Raw genomic sequence first — 18,961 nt, 5'->3', positions numbered from 1 at the left:
ACCATTGCTAGTGCTTTGATTTCCTTTGGGAGGCACTAGGGAGGGAGCAGGCGTGGGCCCACGGGATGGGGGGACGAGGGCAGGAGACTGTTCTATTGAGTGAGTCCCTCCCGGACCACCCGATCCCAGCCCTGTACTGCGAGGGTGCAGTGGGGTGTATGTGTGTGTGTGTGTGTGTGTGTGTGTGTGTGTGTAGGGGGAGGAATTTGAGGGAGATTTCGGGGAGGGGGTGGTGAAAAGCTCCATCTCCGCTTCTTCCATCCGATCCTGCAGCCTGCGTTCCCCCACCCCCGCACTGCCAGCTCGGCCTGCCCGGACCAGAAGGGCGTCACTTTTCCTGTGGCCCTGGCCCCCGCGGTTCCTGGCCAGAGCGAAAGGACCTCTGCATCCGCAGAAAGAATCTATTTGAAGGCCCTTGTGCTCATTTGCTTCTACGAAAATCCTGAATGAAAGTAAGTCTCAGTGTCATCTCTATCCGTATCTCTCACCCACAGCTCTATCATCGCCAGCTCTACATTTCTCCATCAGCTTCTGTTTAAGAGAATCAGCTCCACTCTCCCCTCTGAGATTTCTATTTCTGGTTTTGTTTTCCCCATTTTGCCTCCTGTCTCCATTTCTCCGGCCTTCCTCCTCCTTCGCTCTAATCCCCTCCCGAGGGCTCCTGGACTTCCTAGGCGGAGGCTGGGGCTCTGGTACCCGTCTCCCTGATACCAGACTGGATACCAGACATTACACCCGATTGAACTCCGTGTCTCGGCTCAACCCCTGCCAACGTTGGAGAGAGGGAGGGCCTCTCCATTGCGTCCCCTATCGGGACGGCTCCCTGAGGGCTCGAAACCAGTTGAATTGGTCACGTGGAGAGCCGTGGACCCAGGGAAGCGCCGGAGACGCTGCTCCAGGCTGGCTGGGAGGTCATCAGGCCACCCCTTCTTTGCTTGACTACCCCCTCCCCACGCCCCTACTCCCCACCTTCCACCTCCTCAGGGATGGGGCGGACTCGCTCTGGTTAGTAACACTTCCTTTACTAGGAACAGAGTTAACCGCGTAGATGCTTAAAAACAATAACATCAACTAACATATGGAGATGTCATCATGATTAAACAGCAAATTATAGTCGAAGACTGCGCGATAATAATCTAAACAATCACCCCACCGAGAAGAAATGCTTCCTACCCAGCCAGATGCGGCAGCCCTGCATTCTTAGGGCTCTCTCCTGGAGCACGCGAGCGTGGTCCCCAGTGTTGGACAGGGCGAGGTACACCTAAACTCAGCGCCAAGCTTTCTCGAGGCTCCCTCGACTATCTCGGGGTCATTAGAGGCGGGCGCTGCCTCCGAGGTCCGGGACAGGGCGGAGTGGGGCGCAGAGGGATGGGCTGGGGGGCGCCCTCCCTCTAGGGAGGCCTCACCTGGGAGGTAGTTGGAATCACAGTAGGGGAGGGGGTTCCACAGGCATAAACTTGTCCCTTCCCTCCTCCCTCAGCCTCGCCTCCTTCCAGCACTCGAAGGAGATTGATTTCTAGGCGAGAAGCCCGGCGCTACGAGGACAGGGGCGGCCTCCTTGAGTCGCGGTGGCTCCCCTAGCCTCTAGATCCCGAGCTCCTGCAGCTTCTCCCAAGCCAAAGCCTAGGGGGAGTGAGGAGTCTGTTTTATTTTGTAAGCGAAGGCCCCAAGTCTCTGCACTAGGTCGCCCCCAGCCAACGGAAGAACAGAAACCGCTGGGAGGCCGCGCGTTATTGCGGCGAAAACGACTGGAGCAAACTCTCTCGTCTTCTCCTTGTTCCCCTCCCCCTTATTAAATAGATTCTTAGTTAAAACCTACTCATGCTTTTAAACTAGAATTCCACTGGTTGAGCTCGGGTTAGAACCATCCTATTTATATGTGGACCGAAAATAACCATCGAAACCAAACGATCAAAACCAAATTCTCTTCTCCCGAACTACGAGCTTTCCTGGTGGGTGATCGCTCGGCTCAGGCAGGCGGGTCCCCTTTGGTTTTGACGGAGACGGGGCTGGGGCTGGTGGTGGCGGGGAGACTGTTCACCGAGCGGCCGCGCGCGGCGCGGGTGGGAATGGGCAGCTCTAATATATGCTGCAATTAAAAATCCGCGCCGCTTCCAGTGCTCCGGGCGCAGGGACGCATGTGTTGTTGGAATTCAGTCCGTGGGGGGAATGCAGATTGGGCTGCGACCCACTGGGTTTGATTTATGAACTGTTACACTAGAGATTGTTTACACATTGCATTTCGGAGCCGCGGCGCACCCTCCCCGCGGCGGGCGCGGGCTGGAAGGTGGCTGCCGGCCGCAGCCTGCGCGGGCGCCCTCCAGCCCGCCCCCACCTTCTCCCATTAATCGGATTTCGATTTCTTTGAACCCAGAGGTCGAGATTCGTTTCTCGCTCCCCAAACTGCTCCAGGCCTGCCTCCCCGAGACCCGGCCGCCTAGGCTCGTGTTTACTCTTCAATGTTTACTTCTGCATAAGGCCATGCCGGGCCTATAAATAGGAGAGGTGGAAGCAGCTTCTCCTGCCCAATCAATAGGGCCGCGTCTCCTCGCCATTTCGGCTGAGCTGTCTTATTAATTATGAAAGGATTCACCTGATCCTGCCAGTGAACACAGCCGCTTGGCCCCTCGGCTGCATCCCTTAATGGCGGTTCCTTGCAAACTGCCTCCCGCCACCGCAGAGGCGAGGAGGAGGGACGGTGGTTAGTGCTGGGCCTGCAGAAGTGGCCTCGACCCGCGCGGGGCGGGGGCAGCGGCGGCCCACTGGCCTATGTGTGCTTGCTCAGTGCGCGGAACGCCCTCCTCCAAACTTCGCTTGGAAATGATCTCTGCCTGACCTACATTGTTTTTAAAAAACAACTTTGCTTTTCCTCTTCGTTAAGTAAGTAGAATTCCTTTGACATGTCGAAGTGTCCCTAGTTGAAACTTACCTGCTTGACGACAGTAAGTTATCAAGTGACTTTCTGAACAGGTGAATTTATCACCTGGCATCAGCTGTGTCCCTTTGGGCACCACGAGGACTCGTCTGGGAAAGCAGGCTTGGGGTAGGAAACAAACGACGCCCCCATTTCAAACAATAACTTTTATTTTATATGTCTCTATACTTTGTAGCAAATCTTTTTTGCTGAATTTAATTCATAATAAACTTTTTAAATTACATCTCTTTTTTTTAAAATCAAGGCTCTTTTATGTCAAAATCTTTTTTTAACTATATTTTAGATTAACATTTAACATCCCCCCTTGTGATCTATACCGTTGGATATTCAGGTATTACTGTATGGGTAACAGCTAAAACAAGAGAGAGGAGGGAAAATAAAGGCAGTGAACTTGGAAAGATGCATCAACAACAGCAGGTAGAGCCAACCCCTCAGGGACATTAGCAGCATTCCTCGGCAGCCTTTCCCTTTCTGAGATTTCCTCAACCCTTCTCCTCTCTCCCTCCTACCCTAGACAAAACAAAGCCAACAATCTGTCCTTTCGCTTTTCTGGAGGAGAAATGTGCAGTGGAAATGATCAAAACAAGATACGGTGGAAGAAAGACGTGAGCGTAAATTATTCACCATATGCTTTGCATGTGGACATCTCTCTTGAATTCATTGCCCGTGGCCTTCTCCTCTCCTTTTCTTTCCTATAGGAGGAGCCCATCATTTTTCATGTATTAACATGATTAATATATTAGGTGGCCCAGGGCCGTTCCTGAGATTCTTTTACCAAAAAAATAAAAATTAAAAAATGGGGGTGGGTTTGCCGTTTTCTTACTTTTGTGTGAAGACGGACTAAAGCTGAGGTCGGATTTTGGCTGTGCTTGCTTGCTCACTGATTGGTAACATTTGGCAAATAAAACACAAGGAATCAAACGAAACTAAAAAAGGAACTAGGATTTCCCACAATCCTATATGAGTGTTTTCAGCATCACAGAGAATCACAACGTCCCCAAAGAACGAATGGATCTTCCTCTCGATTTCCGGGAGCATGGAGTGAGTGTGGGTGGGCGCGCGGGGGGAGCCGGCCCGCGCTCAGAAGGAAAGCCAGGTAGCTAAAGCTGCCGAGAGAGACACCAGGAGCACGAGGAGCGCCGGGAGCAGTGACCCCGCCGCCCCGTTGCCGCTGCCGCAGAGTTCGAATAAGCTGCCTTGGATGTTGAGGTTTTTGGATTCTTTTCTCAGTTTATCCCACATGTCTTTCGCCCCTTCCTGGCAATCCGTAAGGGCTGTGACCGTGCAGCTGTGGAAATCCTCCCAGTATCTGGTGAGGAACAGAACAAAACAGAAGAGGCAGGTTCATTTTGGGCACCGGGAGGACCCCAGACCCGCGCGCCTGCGCCTCGCCTTCGAGGCCTTACCAACCTACTGCGGCGCCCCCTCCCCCCACCTCTGCCCAGGCGCCAGCGCACGTCGGCCCACCCCAGAAACCTCCGTCCCGGGGGAGGGACAGTCCCCTTCCCTCCCGGGTGCTCAGCGGGGTCCCGGCAGCCGGCAGCAGGACCGCGCCCGCTGCGCGGCGCTGGCACCTTGGGCTGCGCAGATTGCTTGCCCTCCTCGGGGAAAGCTAGGAAAACAGTGCTAAGCCGTGCAAGCTGCCGCCCATTAATGCCTCTTAGCTTGCAAGATGGGTTACTCACTCCGAGCACGGCCCTCCCCTCTCGGTTTCTCGCATTCTCCTCCCCCTCACCCTTTCTGTCTCCCTCCCCTTCCGCGCTGCTGGTGAATAGGCTCGCCTTCGCCCTCGTTCTCTCCCCTCTCCACCTCTTCTTTTGTTTCCCATTCTGCTTATTTTCCCTCTTTCCTTTTCCCTCCCCTCCGTTCTTCTCTCTTCGGATCCTCACTTCCTTTTCCTCTTCAGTTGCTTGGGTCCTGGGGGCCCCGCCCACCTTGCTCCCTAAGGTCCCGGGCTTTGATTTGGTCCGGAGACTCGCGCCTGCCTCTCCCCTCCCCTGCGTCGGTGAGTGTCAGTGCCCGAGCACCTGGGCCGGCTCTGCAGCCTTCCTCTGCTTGGGCAAACCCCAGCGCTCCAGTCCCTGCGCGCGGATGGCTTCTCCCCCCCACAACAGTCTTTTCGTGGGCTTGGGACCTTTGGAACCTCCTCCCCTAGGCCTTCGTGGTGTAGTGCCCAGCTCGCCAGGCTGGGACTAGGGGTGGTGCTGTGGCCCCGGCTGCCAGCCTTCGTGGGCCCACGCTCCGGTTGCTCCGCTTCCCCCGCTTCCCGCGCCCTTCTCGGAGGCCCCGCGCCTTCATCTGCCACTTCCTCCTCAGGGGCTCGCTCAGCTCCTCGCCCCGCCCCCACAACCTTCATCCAATCTGTCCTTTTTTATTGTCCCTCTTTCTTCTGAAAACCCAAAATAGATTCCGAGACTAAATATAATCCCAGCCCGTGATCGATTCCTGGGGCGCTGTCTCCTTTTGGAGCTGGGTCGATCTGTGTAACTCCGGGCTGGCTCTCACCTCACCCGGCCCTGGGCTCCAGGTCATTAGCGACCGCCCTCCACACCATTTCGTTGTATTCTCTCCTCTCTCCCTTCTGCTCACCAGCCTAGACTGTAAACACTCTGAAGGCTAGCGCCGCGTTTGCGTTATCCTTGTTTGACTCCCACCTCATCCTCTGGCTAGTAGTAAGAGTTAAACATGCTTGTTGGGTTGCCTTGAGCTGACGCTGTTTAGCTCTAATGGCCTCCGCCAATATCTCATTTATGAGGGATGGGGCCCGGGCGTAGAGCTCCCAGATTCCTCAGTTTGTTCTAAACAGCAAGATTTAGAGAAGCCATGGGGCCAGCGGACACCTCTCCGGCGCAGAACCTCTGCGGTAAACGCACCTTCCAAAGGATCCACACTGATAAAGAGCTTACCCTCGCGCAAGAGGGACGTGGCGGAGGACAAACATTCTGGTTGGACTGGAAGGAGATGGCTTCAGCAGGGTGTTGTGAAAACAACATCGAGAACCGACAGAATGCGGCCAAGGCCCAGCTTTGGCCTTTGCCCTCCGGGCGGATCCCTCCTCATTTCTCAGTTTTCCTGGACAAAAGTTCTGCTAAAATTCTTAAATAGCTCAAATAACTGAGTTCTGCAAATGGGTGAGGATTTGAGAGCTATGGTAAGACATTTGGAATAAAAGTGGGGGGTGGGGTATGCACCCCTAACTGGCCTTTGTAGCATTCATGATATGAAGGCACAGCCACTTAGCTGCTGTTTCCCTCCTGGAGGGCACCAGAGTATTTGGGAAAACGTGTGGCAAAATTGACCCTTGTTTAATTATTCATAATTCAAACATACCAAAGCGCAGAACTAAACCAGTTGCCGTGGAGTGGATTCCGACTCATAGCGACCCTATAGGACAGAGCAGAACTGCCCCATAGGGTTTCCAAGGAGCCACTGGTGGATTCCAACTGCTGACCTTTTGGTTAGCAGCCGAGCTCCTTACTACTGCTCCACCAGGGTCCCAAATATACCCTCCCACCCCAATTAGGAAAACAGGAGGGACTTGAAAGTAAAAGGATAGCGCAGAAAATAGCCACTCCAACCTCTGGGGAACAGCAGACACTTCTTGAATTGGCCTTATTGTACCAGCTGTTGCAGGGGCGGGACTTTTTTTAAGCGTGTGTATGTGTATGTTTCTGAGGACGAGGAAATTTCTGAGGTCTGCAGCAAGTATAACGTAGCCTGCCCGCCGCAATAGGGCTCTGCGGGTTACCTCATTTGAGTGGGTGCCTCGCTTTCCAGTCAAGCTATGGGAAAAAGCCACTCTGTCTGGCCATGAACTCTTTTCTCAGCCCTAGTTGGGCCCGCAGCTGCTCTGGCCTGGAGAGACCAGGTAGATGTGGGAAGGAAAAAGAAAAGAAGGAAGGAAGGAAGGAAGAAAAAAAAAGGAAGAAAGAAAGGCAAGGAGGGTGGCCACCTCAAGCCTAGGAATCGGCAACAAACGCAGCCAGGACCTTAACCGTAGCCCCGACATGCTTTTCTTGGGCAAAGTCAGTGGCACACAACAAAATATTCTCTCAGCCTCTATCCTAGAAAGGAGACTTTCACTCTGGCCTGAGCCCCCATTTTCTCGGTTTGTCTTCGAGGGGCGTTTTATCAGGGGCAAATGGACAAACTAAGCGAGTGCCTTTCTCTTTAGACAAATCTAGTAGGTTCCAAAACGCTCCTCAAACCAGAACCAACAATGCTTCGGAGTGTGATTGCCTCAAAGCAGAGGAATTTTGCAGCACTAGGGACTGGTAGCGCTCTCAGTCCCTCTTCCCAGGTGCCAGCGTATCGAGTGCGCGCACCTCTGCGCGCTCTCGTGGGGCCGCGGGGGGCCAGGACTGGACCCTGTCCCCGAGGGTGCCCTTCTGCAGCCCTCACTAGGCTGTGGGCCCCCCTTGGCAGCGCAGGTTCGGATCCAGGGGCCTGGGCCTCACGGCCTGTGGGCTTATCCCGGGACCTGGGCTTGGGGGAGGGAGCCGCAAGCCCAGGATGCGCGGATTCGCGCTGGCTCCTACTGCAGAGCGCAGGCGGGGAAGCGCGGCGCTCTTGGACCTCAGCAGCGCCCCCTCAAACCAGAAACCCAGCCGGCCAGAGCGCGACACTTACGTGCACACGGTCTGGATGTTCGTCTTGTCGTCGAGGCCCTGCGGGTAGTTGGCCATGCTGTCGCCCAGCTTGAGCAAACAGTCCGAAAAGCCCTTAAAGACCGCATCGCACTTGCCTGCTGCTCTCACGGCCTGCACTAGGTATGCTGCAAGGAAGAGGGGACACCAGTCAGCAAGGCCAAGACCCCACCCTGCCGCCCCACGGGGTCCTCCAGCCTGGCCTGGGATCCCTCGCGGCTTCGCCCCCATTGCTGGCTGAGACCTCCGCGCGGCCCCCAGCCGCAAGGCGCACAGGTGTTAAAGGTGACAGACATGCGGCACAAGAAGGACTGGCCTGCACCCAACGTTGTGTCTTCTGCATATTGTCTCTCTCGGTGTGCCTGTGTGTAAATGGAGGTAGGTGGCATTTTCTGTGATGGAGTCTACTCCTTTCCCCCAGCTCTTTTCCTGCATGCTTCTTCATAGCTTTTTCTTTTTCCATGCCCGCCTCTTCTCCCCTCCCTGGTCTCTTCATCTCCTCGCTCCCTCCGTCCTCTTCCAACACATCCCAACAAGCCTCGTCACTGCCCCTCGCAGTGCAGTCATCCATTTCTGAGGTGAAAGAGGGGGTCTCAACAGCAGAGTGTGGGGGTGAACAAGGGCTGGGGAGGCTATGGACATAGCGTCGGGTCATGCAGCTGAACCGCACGCCACCCTCGTGCCTGCTGGCCCTTGGTGGGCGCGCAACAAACATTGCTGAATGAGTGATGAATAAATAAAGTCTCCAGAAGCCACCAGCAGCCACTGAATTGATTCTTTCGTTATAATACCCATCGCCTATTGTGGCGTCTTTCTGCATTCCGAGTGAAGTGGAGGGATCCACTCCCGCGCCCACTGGAAAGTGAGCGGCCTTGGTGTCCGGAGCCTGGGCGGGGGAGACTGACTGATGGTCCCCGGCGGTCAGGAACGGATGCTCCTGCAAGAGTGACCATGGGTCACTTCCGCGGAGGCAAATCCAGGAGCCTCGGACCCCCTGCCCCTGGGTCCCGGGTTCAGCTTCCCGCTCACCCTTAAAACCCCGGACAAATCCACCACCGCTAGCCGTGCGTGAGACCGTTCCTCTCTAGGCCCCAGCCCTGCGCGCCCGGGCCCGCGGCCCAGGGTCAAGGCCGAATTCGCCCCAGCCGCCCAGGGACTCGCGGCCTCCAGTGGGGGCTCCCAAAAGAGGGGGGCGGCGGGAGCAGGAGGAGGCGACCCAGGCCCCCCGGGGTCCTCGCTCCTGGCCTCAGATCGGCCAAGCTCCACGGCAGGTTTGCCGTGGCCGTTTCTTTCCACCCGGAGGCCAGTGAACCCGGCTGAAGGCTCAATTCGGAGCCGCCAAGAAATCCCCGGGACCCGGACGGAGCAGAAGAGGCGCGGGTCGGCTTGGTTGGGGGCGAGGGGGAGAGAGAAGGGGCGAATCTTCCGACTCCAGAGAAATCGGCCTCCAGCGCCCACTACCCCGGGCGCCGGACCGCTGCTCGGCGGCGTCTTGGCCACCGCGCCCGGGTGTGACTGTGTCCAGGAGGACCATACACTTCCTCACCCCATCCCCCCGCAGACGCTTGTCCTCGAGCGCTGGGCCAGACGCGGTCAAGGGGGAAGGTGACCAAAGCCGCGGCAGCCTCCGAGCTCGCACCGTTTGCGAACTGCTGCAGGAAGAGCGAGGCGGGCCTTGTGCTTCTAATCCGGAACGGGAAGCGCTAGAGAAGCGACTAGGGTTTACTTTGACCTCGGCTCGGGCAGATACGTAAACCGTCGTCAATTTCCCAGACCTCCCGACTCGAAATCATAAATACCCTTGCCACTGCAGTACCCAATTGAACGCTAACATAGAATCTGGTGAATACAAGAACCTTTGTTCTAATAGATGCCTGCCAAAATGAAATAAACCTTACAAATCGTCCTCGATTAAATTTACCTTTGCAGGGGGAAAACGAAACAGAACACAGTCCACCTCCCCGGTCTCGCTTCACCCCTTACCTCCACCCCCACAGACTCGGTGGGGAACAAGAAGCCCCTATGATGCGTTGACAATCGTTTAAATGGAAGTTGGGGCTCGCCGGGGGGCGGGAAGCTCTCCTGTCACGTTATCTTTCTGGGCAATCCGCGCATGTGTGAGTGTGTGCGTGTGTAAAAGAAGTCGTGAAAATGCCTATCTTTTGCAACTATGACTCCTTGGGCTCCAGCCTGCTCGAGGGAGGCCGGGAGCTTACACGCGGGACGAATTTTGCAGGCGCACGCGTCTGGGCAAGTCGCAGCCCGCCTGGCCCTCGCTGTCCTTCCTAAATGCGAGTTTGGCGAGCCTCGGGAGGGCGATGCAGGCTGGTACCCTGTCCTCTGCGGCGTCCCTGTCTTGTGCGATTTCTATTCCTTCATTCATTCGTTTGACCTCTCATTCATTCCAAACTTCCTCCCTCCAGGTCTTCAGTCCTGTTCGCCACCCTCTCTACCTCCCCGCCCCTCCCCAACCCCCATTTTTGTTGCCAAATGTCAATGATTTGGGACAGCTCCCAGACATGAATTAGTAAAGATCGAGGATCTGGTGCGGGAAAGGGCAGCTATTCGGGAACAAATATGCCCACCCTCGATTCTACAGCCAACATACGGTCATTTCCTGACCGAGGTTAAGGTGTCCGGAGTGCCTCACACACGCATAGCCACTATATCCCCCCAGTGAGGTTATTTCCTATCGGGATTCAAAAACAGACAGCTGATAGCAAATAGTTTTTTTTTTTTTTTTCTCTCCCCTTTTCTGCCGTCTGGCCATAGAAAATAGAGCACCAAACCTTTTCCGATTAAAATCCCTATCTCAAAAACAACTGCTGTCTCCTGCTCTCTCAAATCCGTGGGCTAATTGTAGAATGCCACATTCGCTCATTTTCATCATTTAGGGATTTGCTCCCTTTAGAAATGTCCTGTATTTATTGCAACTCTTTGCACCAATGTCAAAGATTCATTCAGAACAACCAGATTCAAAGCATGGAGTCATTTCTTAGAATCGCAGGAAAACGCCAACATCCCGCATCCATACACTCTCGAATCCCTATAATGTTTATGCAAAAAACTAAGATACTCAAAATCTTGTCAAATGCATTAAAGCCCCACTGCAAAGAATTCATTTGAATATCTATATAACTCCAAACCTTGTTTCCTCCCCATTCATCTTGAAGAAAAATGTTATGCACTCTTTTTCTTCCTAAAACCAATTGCTTAAAGCACTTCTACCCCCTAATACTGCAAGGATTTGCTACAGCCTGCAAGGATAGGAGGCAACAATTCCTTCCGTCTCCAAAACCCATTTGAAGAGTTTCTATTTTTTCTCTTGTCCATTCTGTTAACAACCTGCTTCACTTTCACTTTAGGCCAGGTTAATTAATGCTCTGAGGGCATCAGAGAATGGGGTTTTCTAGTGCCCCCATAATGTTTTCTTCATTCTGGATGCAAAAATGTGAACTTCAAAAAGCCCCCTGAAGGTGTAACTACTACTCAACATTCCTTAGCACAAAACAGAGATGAAATAAATCCGTTCATAACCAAGTCCAAACGAACAAAAATAACAAACACCTGACATGACACATTGCAAACACTTTTTAACCCTTTCCTACGTATAAAATGCAGACTGCCTGTGTGTAAAGTAACAGGCACATGTGCCCAGAAAATTATATCCATGTATATTTGGCTGAATTAATTCTCCTCAATGGCAAGCATATTAAAGTCTGTGGTCTGGGTCCACTATCATTCTCAGATTTGTCCCCCTCCCCCGTCTGATCTGCGGTTTTTGGTGCAAACGCTGCAGCTTGATATGGGGGGGCGGGGGCGCAAGGAGAATGTCAAAGTTCTAAATGCAGCAATCAAGCCCGGAATATCTCTGCTTTCTGCACATAAACTTTCCAGTCCTAGCTGCCTAGCGAGGTGAATTCCTGCATTCGCCTTTCAACCCGTCAAAATAAAACCTTGCTGTATAGCAAAGGCCAATGCATTGCCCCAGAGCGCACTCGAGAAACAAGCAAAAATGGACGTGCGCTTTAGAAAAAAGGAGGAAAACCCTCTCCGGAAAACGGCCAGCCGCACACAGAAAGCCAACCACCTTTAGGAAAACCAAGCCAGGATGCGCGGGTCCCTAGGAGCCGATGCCCCCCATTCTTGGGGGTTTGCGGGTTCTCCGCACCCCTAGGCGGCCGCGGGCCGGTCGGTGCCCCTCCGAGCCGCGGGCCGGGGCCGCTGCCTCCCGCCGCAATCCGTGAGCCCCTGCCGGCGGCCACTTACCTATTTGCACCGCGAGGATCAGTGAAATATATCTGCCGTTCAACTTAAGTCCCATCCTACGTTTAGTCAAACCATTTGCGACCGCAGACCTTTAAATAGTTAGTTTAGAGAACGCGGGGGAAAGCTGCAAAATAGGCATTGCCAACAAGTTCCGGGAGCGACGGAGACTTTATGCACAAGGAAGACAGAGGGAGGAGAGAAAGAGAGGGAGCGGGAAGAGAGAGAAAGAGAGAGACACCGGGAGAGAGAGAGAGAGAGAGAGAGAGGGAGAGAGAGAGAGAGAGAGAGGCTGAGGGAGAAAAGGGGAAGAGCTGGGAATGGTTCACTCCATTAAGAGGGGGCGGAGGAAGTACAGCCTCACGCCCACGAGCAGGCCTGACGTGGGGGATGACACAGAGTGATTTTTTTTAAAATTTTAATACAGACACCTTGGTAGAGAATCGCCATTTATAGTCATCAGAGGCTGGGATTAATCAGATATCTCCAATTAGTATTCGACCTGAACGAAACCTCGTCTCTTGGGGGTGACCACTTTTCCCATCCCCGCGGTCACCCCCGCCTCCTCGCGGTTCCCGGGTACCCCAACCCCTCCCCCTCCCTATACAGAACGGGGGCTTCCCTCCCTTCCCCGCCCGGAGCCGGGGAGTCCTGGCGCGCCCACTGCACGGCTGGGCAATTGTTTCAACCTGCGCCCCTTCCTCCACGAGCGCCACCACGCAGTCAGCCCCCTCCCTACGGTACCGGGGGAGGGGGTTTAAAGCAGCAGGAGCGGGAAAACTGCTAAGCCAGCTCTATTAATTCGAAATCCTCCTCGACTGCCCGCCCCTGCACTTTCCTACCCTCTTTCTTTCAACCGAGCAGCGGAACACCTAGCCGGGCCCCCAGCAGGAGCACACACACTCACGCACACACACGCCCCCGACCGCACACACTGCATCCGCGAGCGCGCGCGCACTCCCAGGGGCCGAGGGGTTTGTCCGCACACGTAGGGACCCTGAAATATACTCAGTGTGGCCTCCGAGAATTTCACCACCTCCCATGCCCGGTGCCGGTTAGAGGCCTCGCTTCACCAAACACAGCGACCCCAGTGTTTCTTTTGGGGAGGTGGGATTGGGAAGAATGAGGACCGGGAAGGAGCTGGCACCTCTACAAAGTCGTTTTTCGATACTAGTGATTTACTAACTCTCAGAGCTTTAGGAAATTTCCAAGGCAATCACTGGTGTGCGGGGTACTTTCTCTGGTTGCAAAGCGCCTCTCAGGGTTATTTCTTGGGCTGCACACACACACGTACACACATGTACACACGTACATCACGTACGCACACGCACCCTGAGCCACACACCTGCACTGTCTTCTGATGCTCGGGCACAGACCGGTGCAGACGCAGCCCACTCCGCAGCGACGCGTTTCTGCAGCTGCGTTTTGTGCTTTGCTGCAAAGTGATATCGACGACAGTTCGAGCTCATGAATGATAAACAGGGCTATTTCTTTTCTAAATGCCGTTAGATTTTGGTTTTGTTCCCTTTTCTGCACCAAAAGAAGCCTAAACGTTAGCTTCTTTTATCAAGTGTTGAAGAAGGCACAAAGCCAACTTTATTCCTTAAGCCTGCGGGGTGGGGGGGAAGTAAACGATCCCCCTCCAGATCTCCCAGAAATACACAAGTGAACATCAAGACTCACATAAGCAGTAGAAATGCAAACGAATTAAAGAGATATCGAATCGAATGCACTTCTCCAGGCAGCGCGCCACCCGCACACCTATTTGGGTGTCCCAATACTCAGCTATTTGGAGATGCACAGACGCGGGAAAGTGAGGAAAGGGTGCAAAATGAAGACAGTGGGCTGGGCCGTGGGAATGAGAGGTGGACGGGAGACGCGGAGGTGCTCATTGCAGCATTTTGTGACGTGCGAGCATCTGCTCTGGGGCGAGCCCCCTTCGTGCAGACCCCGAGTGGGCGGTTCCCCGGGTTCAGGGGCGGAGCCACATAGATGACGTCACAGAGAGGGCGGAGCGGCAGGGGCTCACCTTTCCCGCATCCAGGGCCTCACTGGCAGCCCTGGGTGTTTCCTTCCCCCTCGGCAAGGAGCTCCTGGAAGAACCGAAATCGTGGGCGGGCAGGGGGCGGGCAGGGGGCGGGCAGGGGCTGGTGGCGAGAGGGAGGCGTCCCTCGGACCCGCCCCAGGCGACCTCCAATGGCGAGAGCAGGCGATTGCCCGAGGGGCGGGGCCTGGGGACGCAGGGCTCCTGCCCCGCCCCGCCCCCACTCCTGTCCAGGTCCTAGTTCTCGCGGGTCTCGCGTGGGCACCGCCCCGCGGTTCCCTGTCGGGTCGCGTCCTTGATTTCTGTCTGCTGGCCCACCCACCCAAAATTTTCCCAGACGTCGTTTTTTGAGAGTGCGCTGGGGTTTTCTCCACCCCACCCCCAGTCATTTGTAACCTGGGGAGTTGAGGGCACCGGCAGGCTGCGCTAAAGACTGAATAAAGCGAAGTGAAGCCCCTTGCGGGAGCGCAGCTCACCGCCGCCTGTCGCCCCGGTGCCGGGCTCGCGTGCTTGCGGGGGCTTCCCTGGGACGGTGCTGCGTAGCGCAACCCTAAACCCTGCGCTGGGCCTGGCCACCCCGCTCTCCTTCCTTGCGCCCATGTCCCCTCGCTGGCGCTGGTCTTTTTAAAGTGAAGAAATGAGAGGCTAGCGGAGTTACTACTGCACATCAGTGACTTTGGGGTAGATGATTGAAAGCAGATGCTAAGGGTGGTTTTAATTTTTTTCTTATTTTTTAATTGCAGGTCGCTCTGCAGTGAGGGTTGCATGCGGCGCCATAGTTGGTAATTTAATTTCTTAATTAAAGGGTAGTGTGTTGTATGGCTGCTAACGCGTTCTATCTGGGAACATTCGGAGCAATATCCGCGGTTGAAAGTGGCACTGCAGGGAGTTCCCTTTATTTATTTATTTATTTAAACTCGATTACTTTCAAAAAGCCCCATCCTACATCGTATTTGGAGGTGAAAGATACAGTGGGAAGAGAGTAAATGAGAGGAGAAAGCTTGATCCTAGGCTGGCCATTGCAGGATCAAGCTGACCTTGGCCGGCCCCTCACTTCTCTGGGATGCAATTTCTCATAATCTGAAAAACGAAGCAAGAGACAGGGCTACAGCGTGATCGCTAAGGCTGTTTTCACCTTTGACATTTTGTGACCCAGGGTTTCCTAGAATCCTGTGGATGGAGTTGGGAATGGGGATGAGCTGCGCAAAATATGGGGAAAAGTCATGCCATAATGTTTGTCCATTTCTTGCAAAGGGTATATTTCCTTTGAAAACATTTTCACTTAAAGTTAAGCAAGCATGGTTCATGATAGATAAAAAGCCTTTGGTGCTGTTTGGGTCTGCATGGGGGTATTGAGCTAAAGGAACCCCTGAAAGCAGGTCTCTAAAACTGCCAGAGACCATGTCTGATTTTAAGCCTGGTTGGCACTGGTGCTCTTTCTTGGTTACTGCTGGTCCAGCCCCAATCTCAGCAAGGGCACATGCCTACCTCAGACACATGTGAGCGCCTGGTGTGTGCCAAATACAACAGTGCTGTCGCATCAGCAACAGGGTAGAGTGTTAAACCAATCAATTCCCTACCACACTCCACCAAACCATCATAAGTGGACTTTCCAGAAGCCGCCATCTCAAAAAACATCCCTTTGAAATTATTTGCAAAAGCAGTTGCCAGGGCCAGTAGGAAATTCCATCTCTGACTTCTAGGTCAGATAAAATCCGCAGCTATATTAGAATGGATGGGCCCAACAATACATCACCCTCATAAATTCCCTCTGCCATTTCTTATACCTTCAGCTAAAAGAAACCTTTAATCAAAATATGAATGTAAATGCTCTTCTATCTGAAAAGGTAACAACTGCATCATATTTAAACCATCATATAAACTAGGAGGGGAATGACATTTTGGTGGAGATAGGTTGGTGGGGGACCCAATAAAAATCTACTCTGGGAGGCCTGGGTCTCCCCTTGCGTCTGCTACTTGGAAAGATGATTTTTCACTCTTTGGTCACTAGACTGCTTCCAAAATTTGTTGATGCCTCTGGGCCTTAAATATATGGCTGGCTAACGAAGCTTGGTTTTAATGAAGAAATTGGAATTCCAGGAGCAAATGTTATGCTTGAATGTGATTAGCTTTCTTCTTAAAAATAAACATTTTTATTATGAAATATGCATACAGAATAATGCGCAAACCACATATGCACAGCTCATTGATATATTACAGAGTGAACACCTATGTGATCCCCACTCACACTGGAACAGTCTGAGGAGACTGACAACTAAATGCAACCTGTATTCCTAGGTAAGATCCTAGACCAGGAAGGAAAGAGAAATTGCTGGGACAGTTAGCAAAGCTCCAACGGGTCTTGTGAATTAGACATTAGCTTTGTACCAGTGTTGCTCTCCTGACTGGAGAGTTGTACGCTGCTTATTGAGGAGGGAGTTCTTGTTTTGGGGAGATACATACCAGAGGGATTAAGGGTGATGGGGCATTATGTCTCGCTTGCTCATAGAAGGTTCAGAAAAGGACCAATGATAGTGGAATAGATGGATAGATAGCAACGGAACAAATGCAGCAAAATGTTAATTGCAGAATCGCTGGGTGAATCTTTGCACTGTTCTGGCAATTTCTCTGCAAGTTTGAAGTTATTTCAAAATAAATTATCTTTTTAAAAATCAATGCCAGATGGATGAAGGACCCAAATGTCCAAAACAAAGCTTTAAAATACTAAGTACAATATATAGATAAATATTCCTAAACCTTGCTGTTGTTGTGTGCCATTGAGTTGATTCCAACTCATAGCAACCCTATAGGACAGAGTAGAACTGCCCCATAGCGTTTCCAAGGCTGTAATCTTTACCGGAGCAGACTGCCACATCTTTCTCCTGCAGAGCAGCTGGTGGGTTCCAACGGCCAACCTGTCCATTAGCAGCTGAGTGCTTAACCATTGTACTACCAGGGATCCTTCTCCTGAGCATTGAATAAGCATAAAAAGTGTGAACTGGAAAAGGTTGATACATTTAACCATATTAAAATGAAAAACTTTTGTTGATAAATTTAACCATATTAAAGTGAAAAACTTTTGTTCATAAAATAATAACCTTAAGAAAACAAAAGAACAAATTACATAATGTCACAAAAAATCAGTATCAAGAGTTTAAGAACTCTTCAAACCATTTTTTAAAAACACACATACACGAACAAAATAAAAATGGGCAAACGACATGAAGAAGCATTTCACAGAAGAGAAAGCATATATGGTTTTTTCCAGGAATGCAAGTGAAAGTGGCTTAACATTAAAAAAGTCAGTATCTTTCAAGTCCTTGCGTTTTTGAAAAGTTGTAGTTAAGTATATATTTAACAAAATTTTGCCATTTCAACAACTTTACATATACAATTCAGTGACATTAATTACATTCAGCATATTGCATAACCATCACCACTATCAGTTCGCAAATTTTTCCATCACCTTTAACCGAAGCTCAATACCTCCTATGCAATGACTTAGAACCCCTGGGAATCACTTTGGTCTCTATTCATTTGCCTGTTCTAGGTATTTCATGTAAGTGGAATCATATAATATTTTTCATTTTGTGTCTGACTTATTTCATTGAGCATAAGGTTTTTGAGGTTCATCCGTGTTGTGGCATGTACCAGGACATCATTTGTCTTTATGACTGAGTAATACTCCATTGTACCACTTTTGTTTATCCATTCATCTGTTGATGACATTTAGATTGTTTCCACTTTTTGGCTATTGTGAACAGTGCTGTAATGAACATTGGTATACATGTGCCTGTTTGTGTCCCTGCTTTCAAGTTGCTTGGGCATATATCTAGCAGTGGAATTGCTGGGTCATTTGACAATTCTATGTTAACTTTTTGAGGAACGGCCAAACTGTCTTCCACAATGGCTACACCAATTTACATTCCCACCAGCAATGGATGAGGGTTCCGATTTTTCCACATCATTGCCGATTTTAAAGATTATAGGCCTTACATTTTAGGATAGCCCCACCCTGGCCCATATGATGCTCCTTCACAACCAGACTTGGCCATGCAGTCCTAGTGGGGTGACCTCAGCACTGAAGCTGGGCATTTCAGTGCATCTCATTAGGAGCAACATGGATTACCTGGTCATGTTGGTGTTGGCCAGCTTTCTCTTCCTTAAATTCACATGTCCTTCTTTGTAACTGCTTAGTATTTATGCGGAAGTATTCTGGATATGACTTTGCAAACATTTTCTTCCAGTTGATGGCTTGTTGAAGGACCTTTCACAGAGCAAAAGTTTTTAATTTTGATGAGATACAATTTATCCACTTTTTTTCTTTTATGGATCATGGTTTTGATGTCATGTCTAAGAATTTTTGCCAACCCTAGGTCACAAAGAATTTCTCCTATGTGCTCTTCTAAAAGTGTTATAGTTTTACATTTAGATATTATATAGGCTTTTAATGTACAGAATTTTAATTTTGGATTATAATGCATATATTTTTCTTTTTTACTTTGGTCTAACCTGTATTTTTTTAATTGTGTAATTATATTTCTATGACATTCTAGAAAAGATAAAACTACATAATGATGGAAAACAAATCAATGGTTGCCAGGACTTTAGGGTGGCAGAAGTGTTTCACACAAAGAGGCAGTGTAAGGGAGATTTTTTTTTTTGCAACGATATGACTTTTCTGTACCTTGATTATGGTTGTGATTACACAACTTTATGCATTTTTCAGTACTCATAGAACTGTATTTAAAAGAGTGAATTTTACCATACGTACATTTAAAAAATTACGCCAAAAAGAGAGAAAAGATCTCTGCTTACTTAAGCTTCAGAGCTCCTTGGGTGAGAGACACCATTCATTTAACAAATGTGTAAAACACCATAAAATGCACCAAACATGGAACAGTAAACAAAACAGATACCCCTCCCCTCAGATAGTTTAGTCTATTTGGGTCTTAGCTGTGTGTGTGTGTGTGTTTTTTTTTTTTTTAATTGTACTTCAGGTGAAGGCTTACAGAACAAATAGTTTCTCATGAAACAGTAGTACATATATTGTCTTATGACATTAGTTAA

The 18,961-nt window shown here is 51.2% G+C and overlaps 1 protein-coding gene across 1 annotated transcript; it reads right to left on the bottom strand.

Annotated features, from left to right (window-relative positions):
- Positions 1–3,066: 3,066 nt before the first annotated feature.
- NRN1 (neuritin 1) lies at positions 3,067–12,114 on the bottom strand. The gene is made up of 3 exons (XM_004387551.1): positions 11,851–12,114; positions 7,565–7,709; positions 3,067–4,244 (listed from the first exon to the last, which is right to left on the bottom strand). The coding sequence occupies exons 1-3, from the start codon at positions 11,903–11,905 to the stop codon at positions 4,016–4,018; spliced, it is 429 nt and encodes a 142-aa protein (XP_004387608.1). The 5' UTR covers positions 11,906–12,114; the 3' UTR covers positions 3,067–4,015.
- Between the last annotated feature and the right edge of the window lie 6,847 nt (positions 12,115–18,961).

The sequence above is a fragment of the Trichechus manatus genome, unplaced genomic scaffold (genome assembly GCF_000243295.1).
Source record: "Trichechus manatus latirostris isolate Lorelei unplaced genomic scaffold, TriManLat1.0 scaffold00188, whole genome shotgun sequence".
Taxonomy (NCBI): Eukaryota; Metazoa; Chordata; class Mammalia; order Sirenia; family Trichechidae; genus Trichechus; species Trichechus manatus.
Note: the sequence above shows the minus strand (reverse complement) of the source record. Positions and strands in the feature narration are given on the sequence as shown.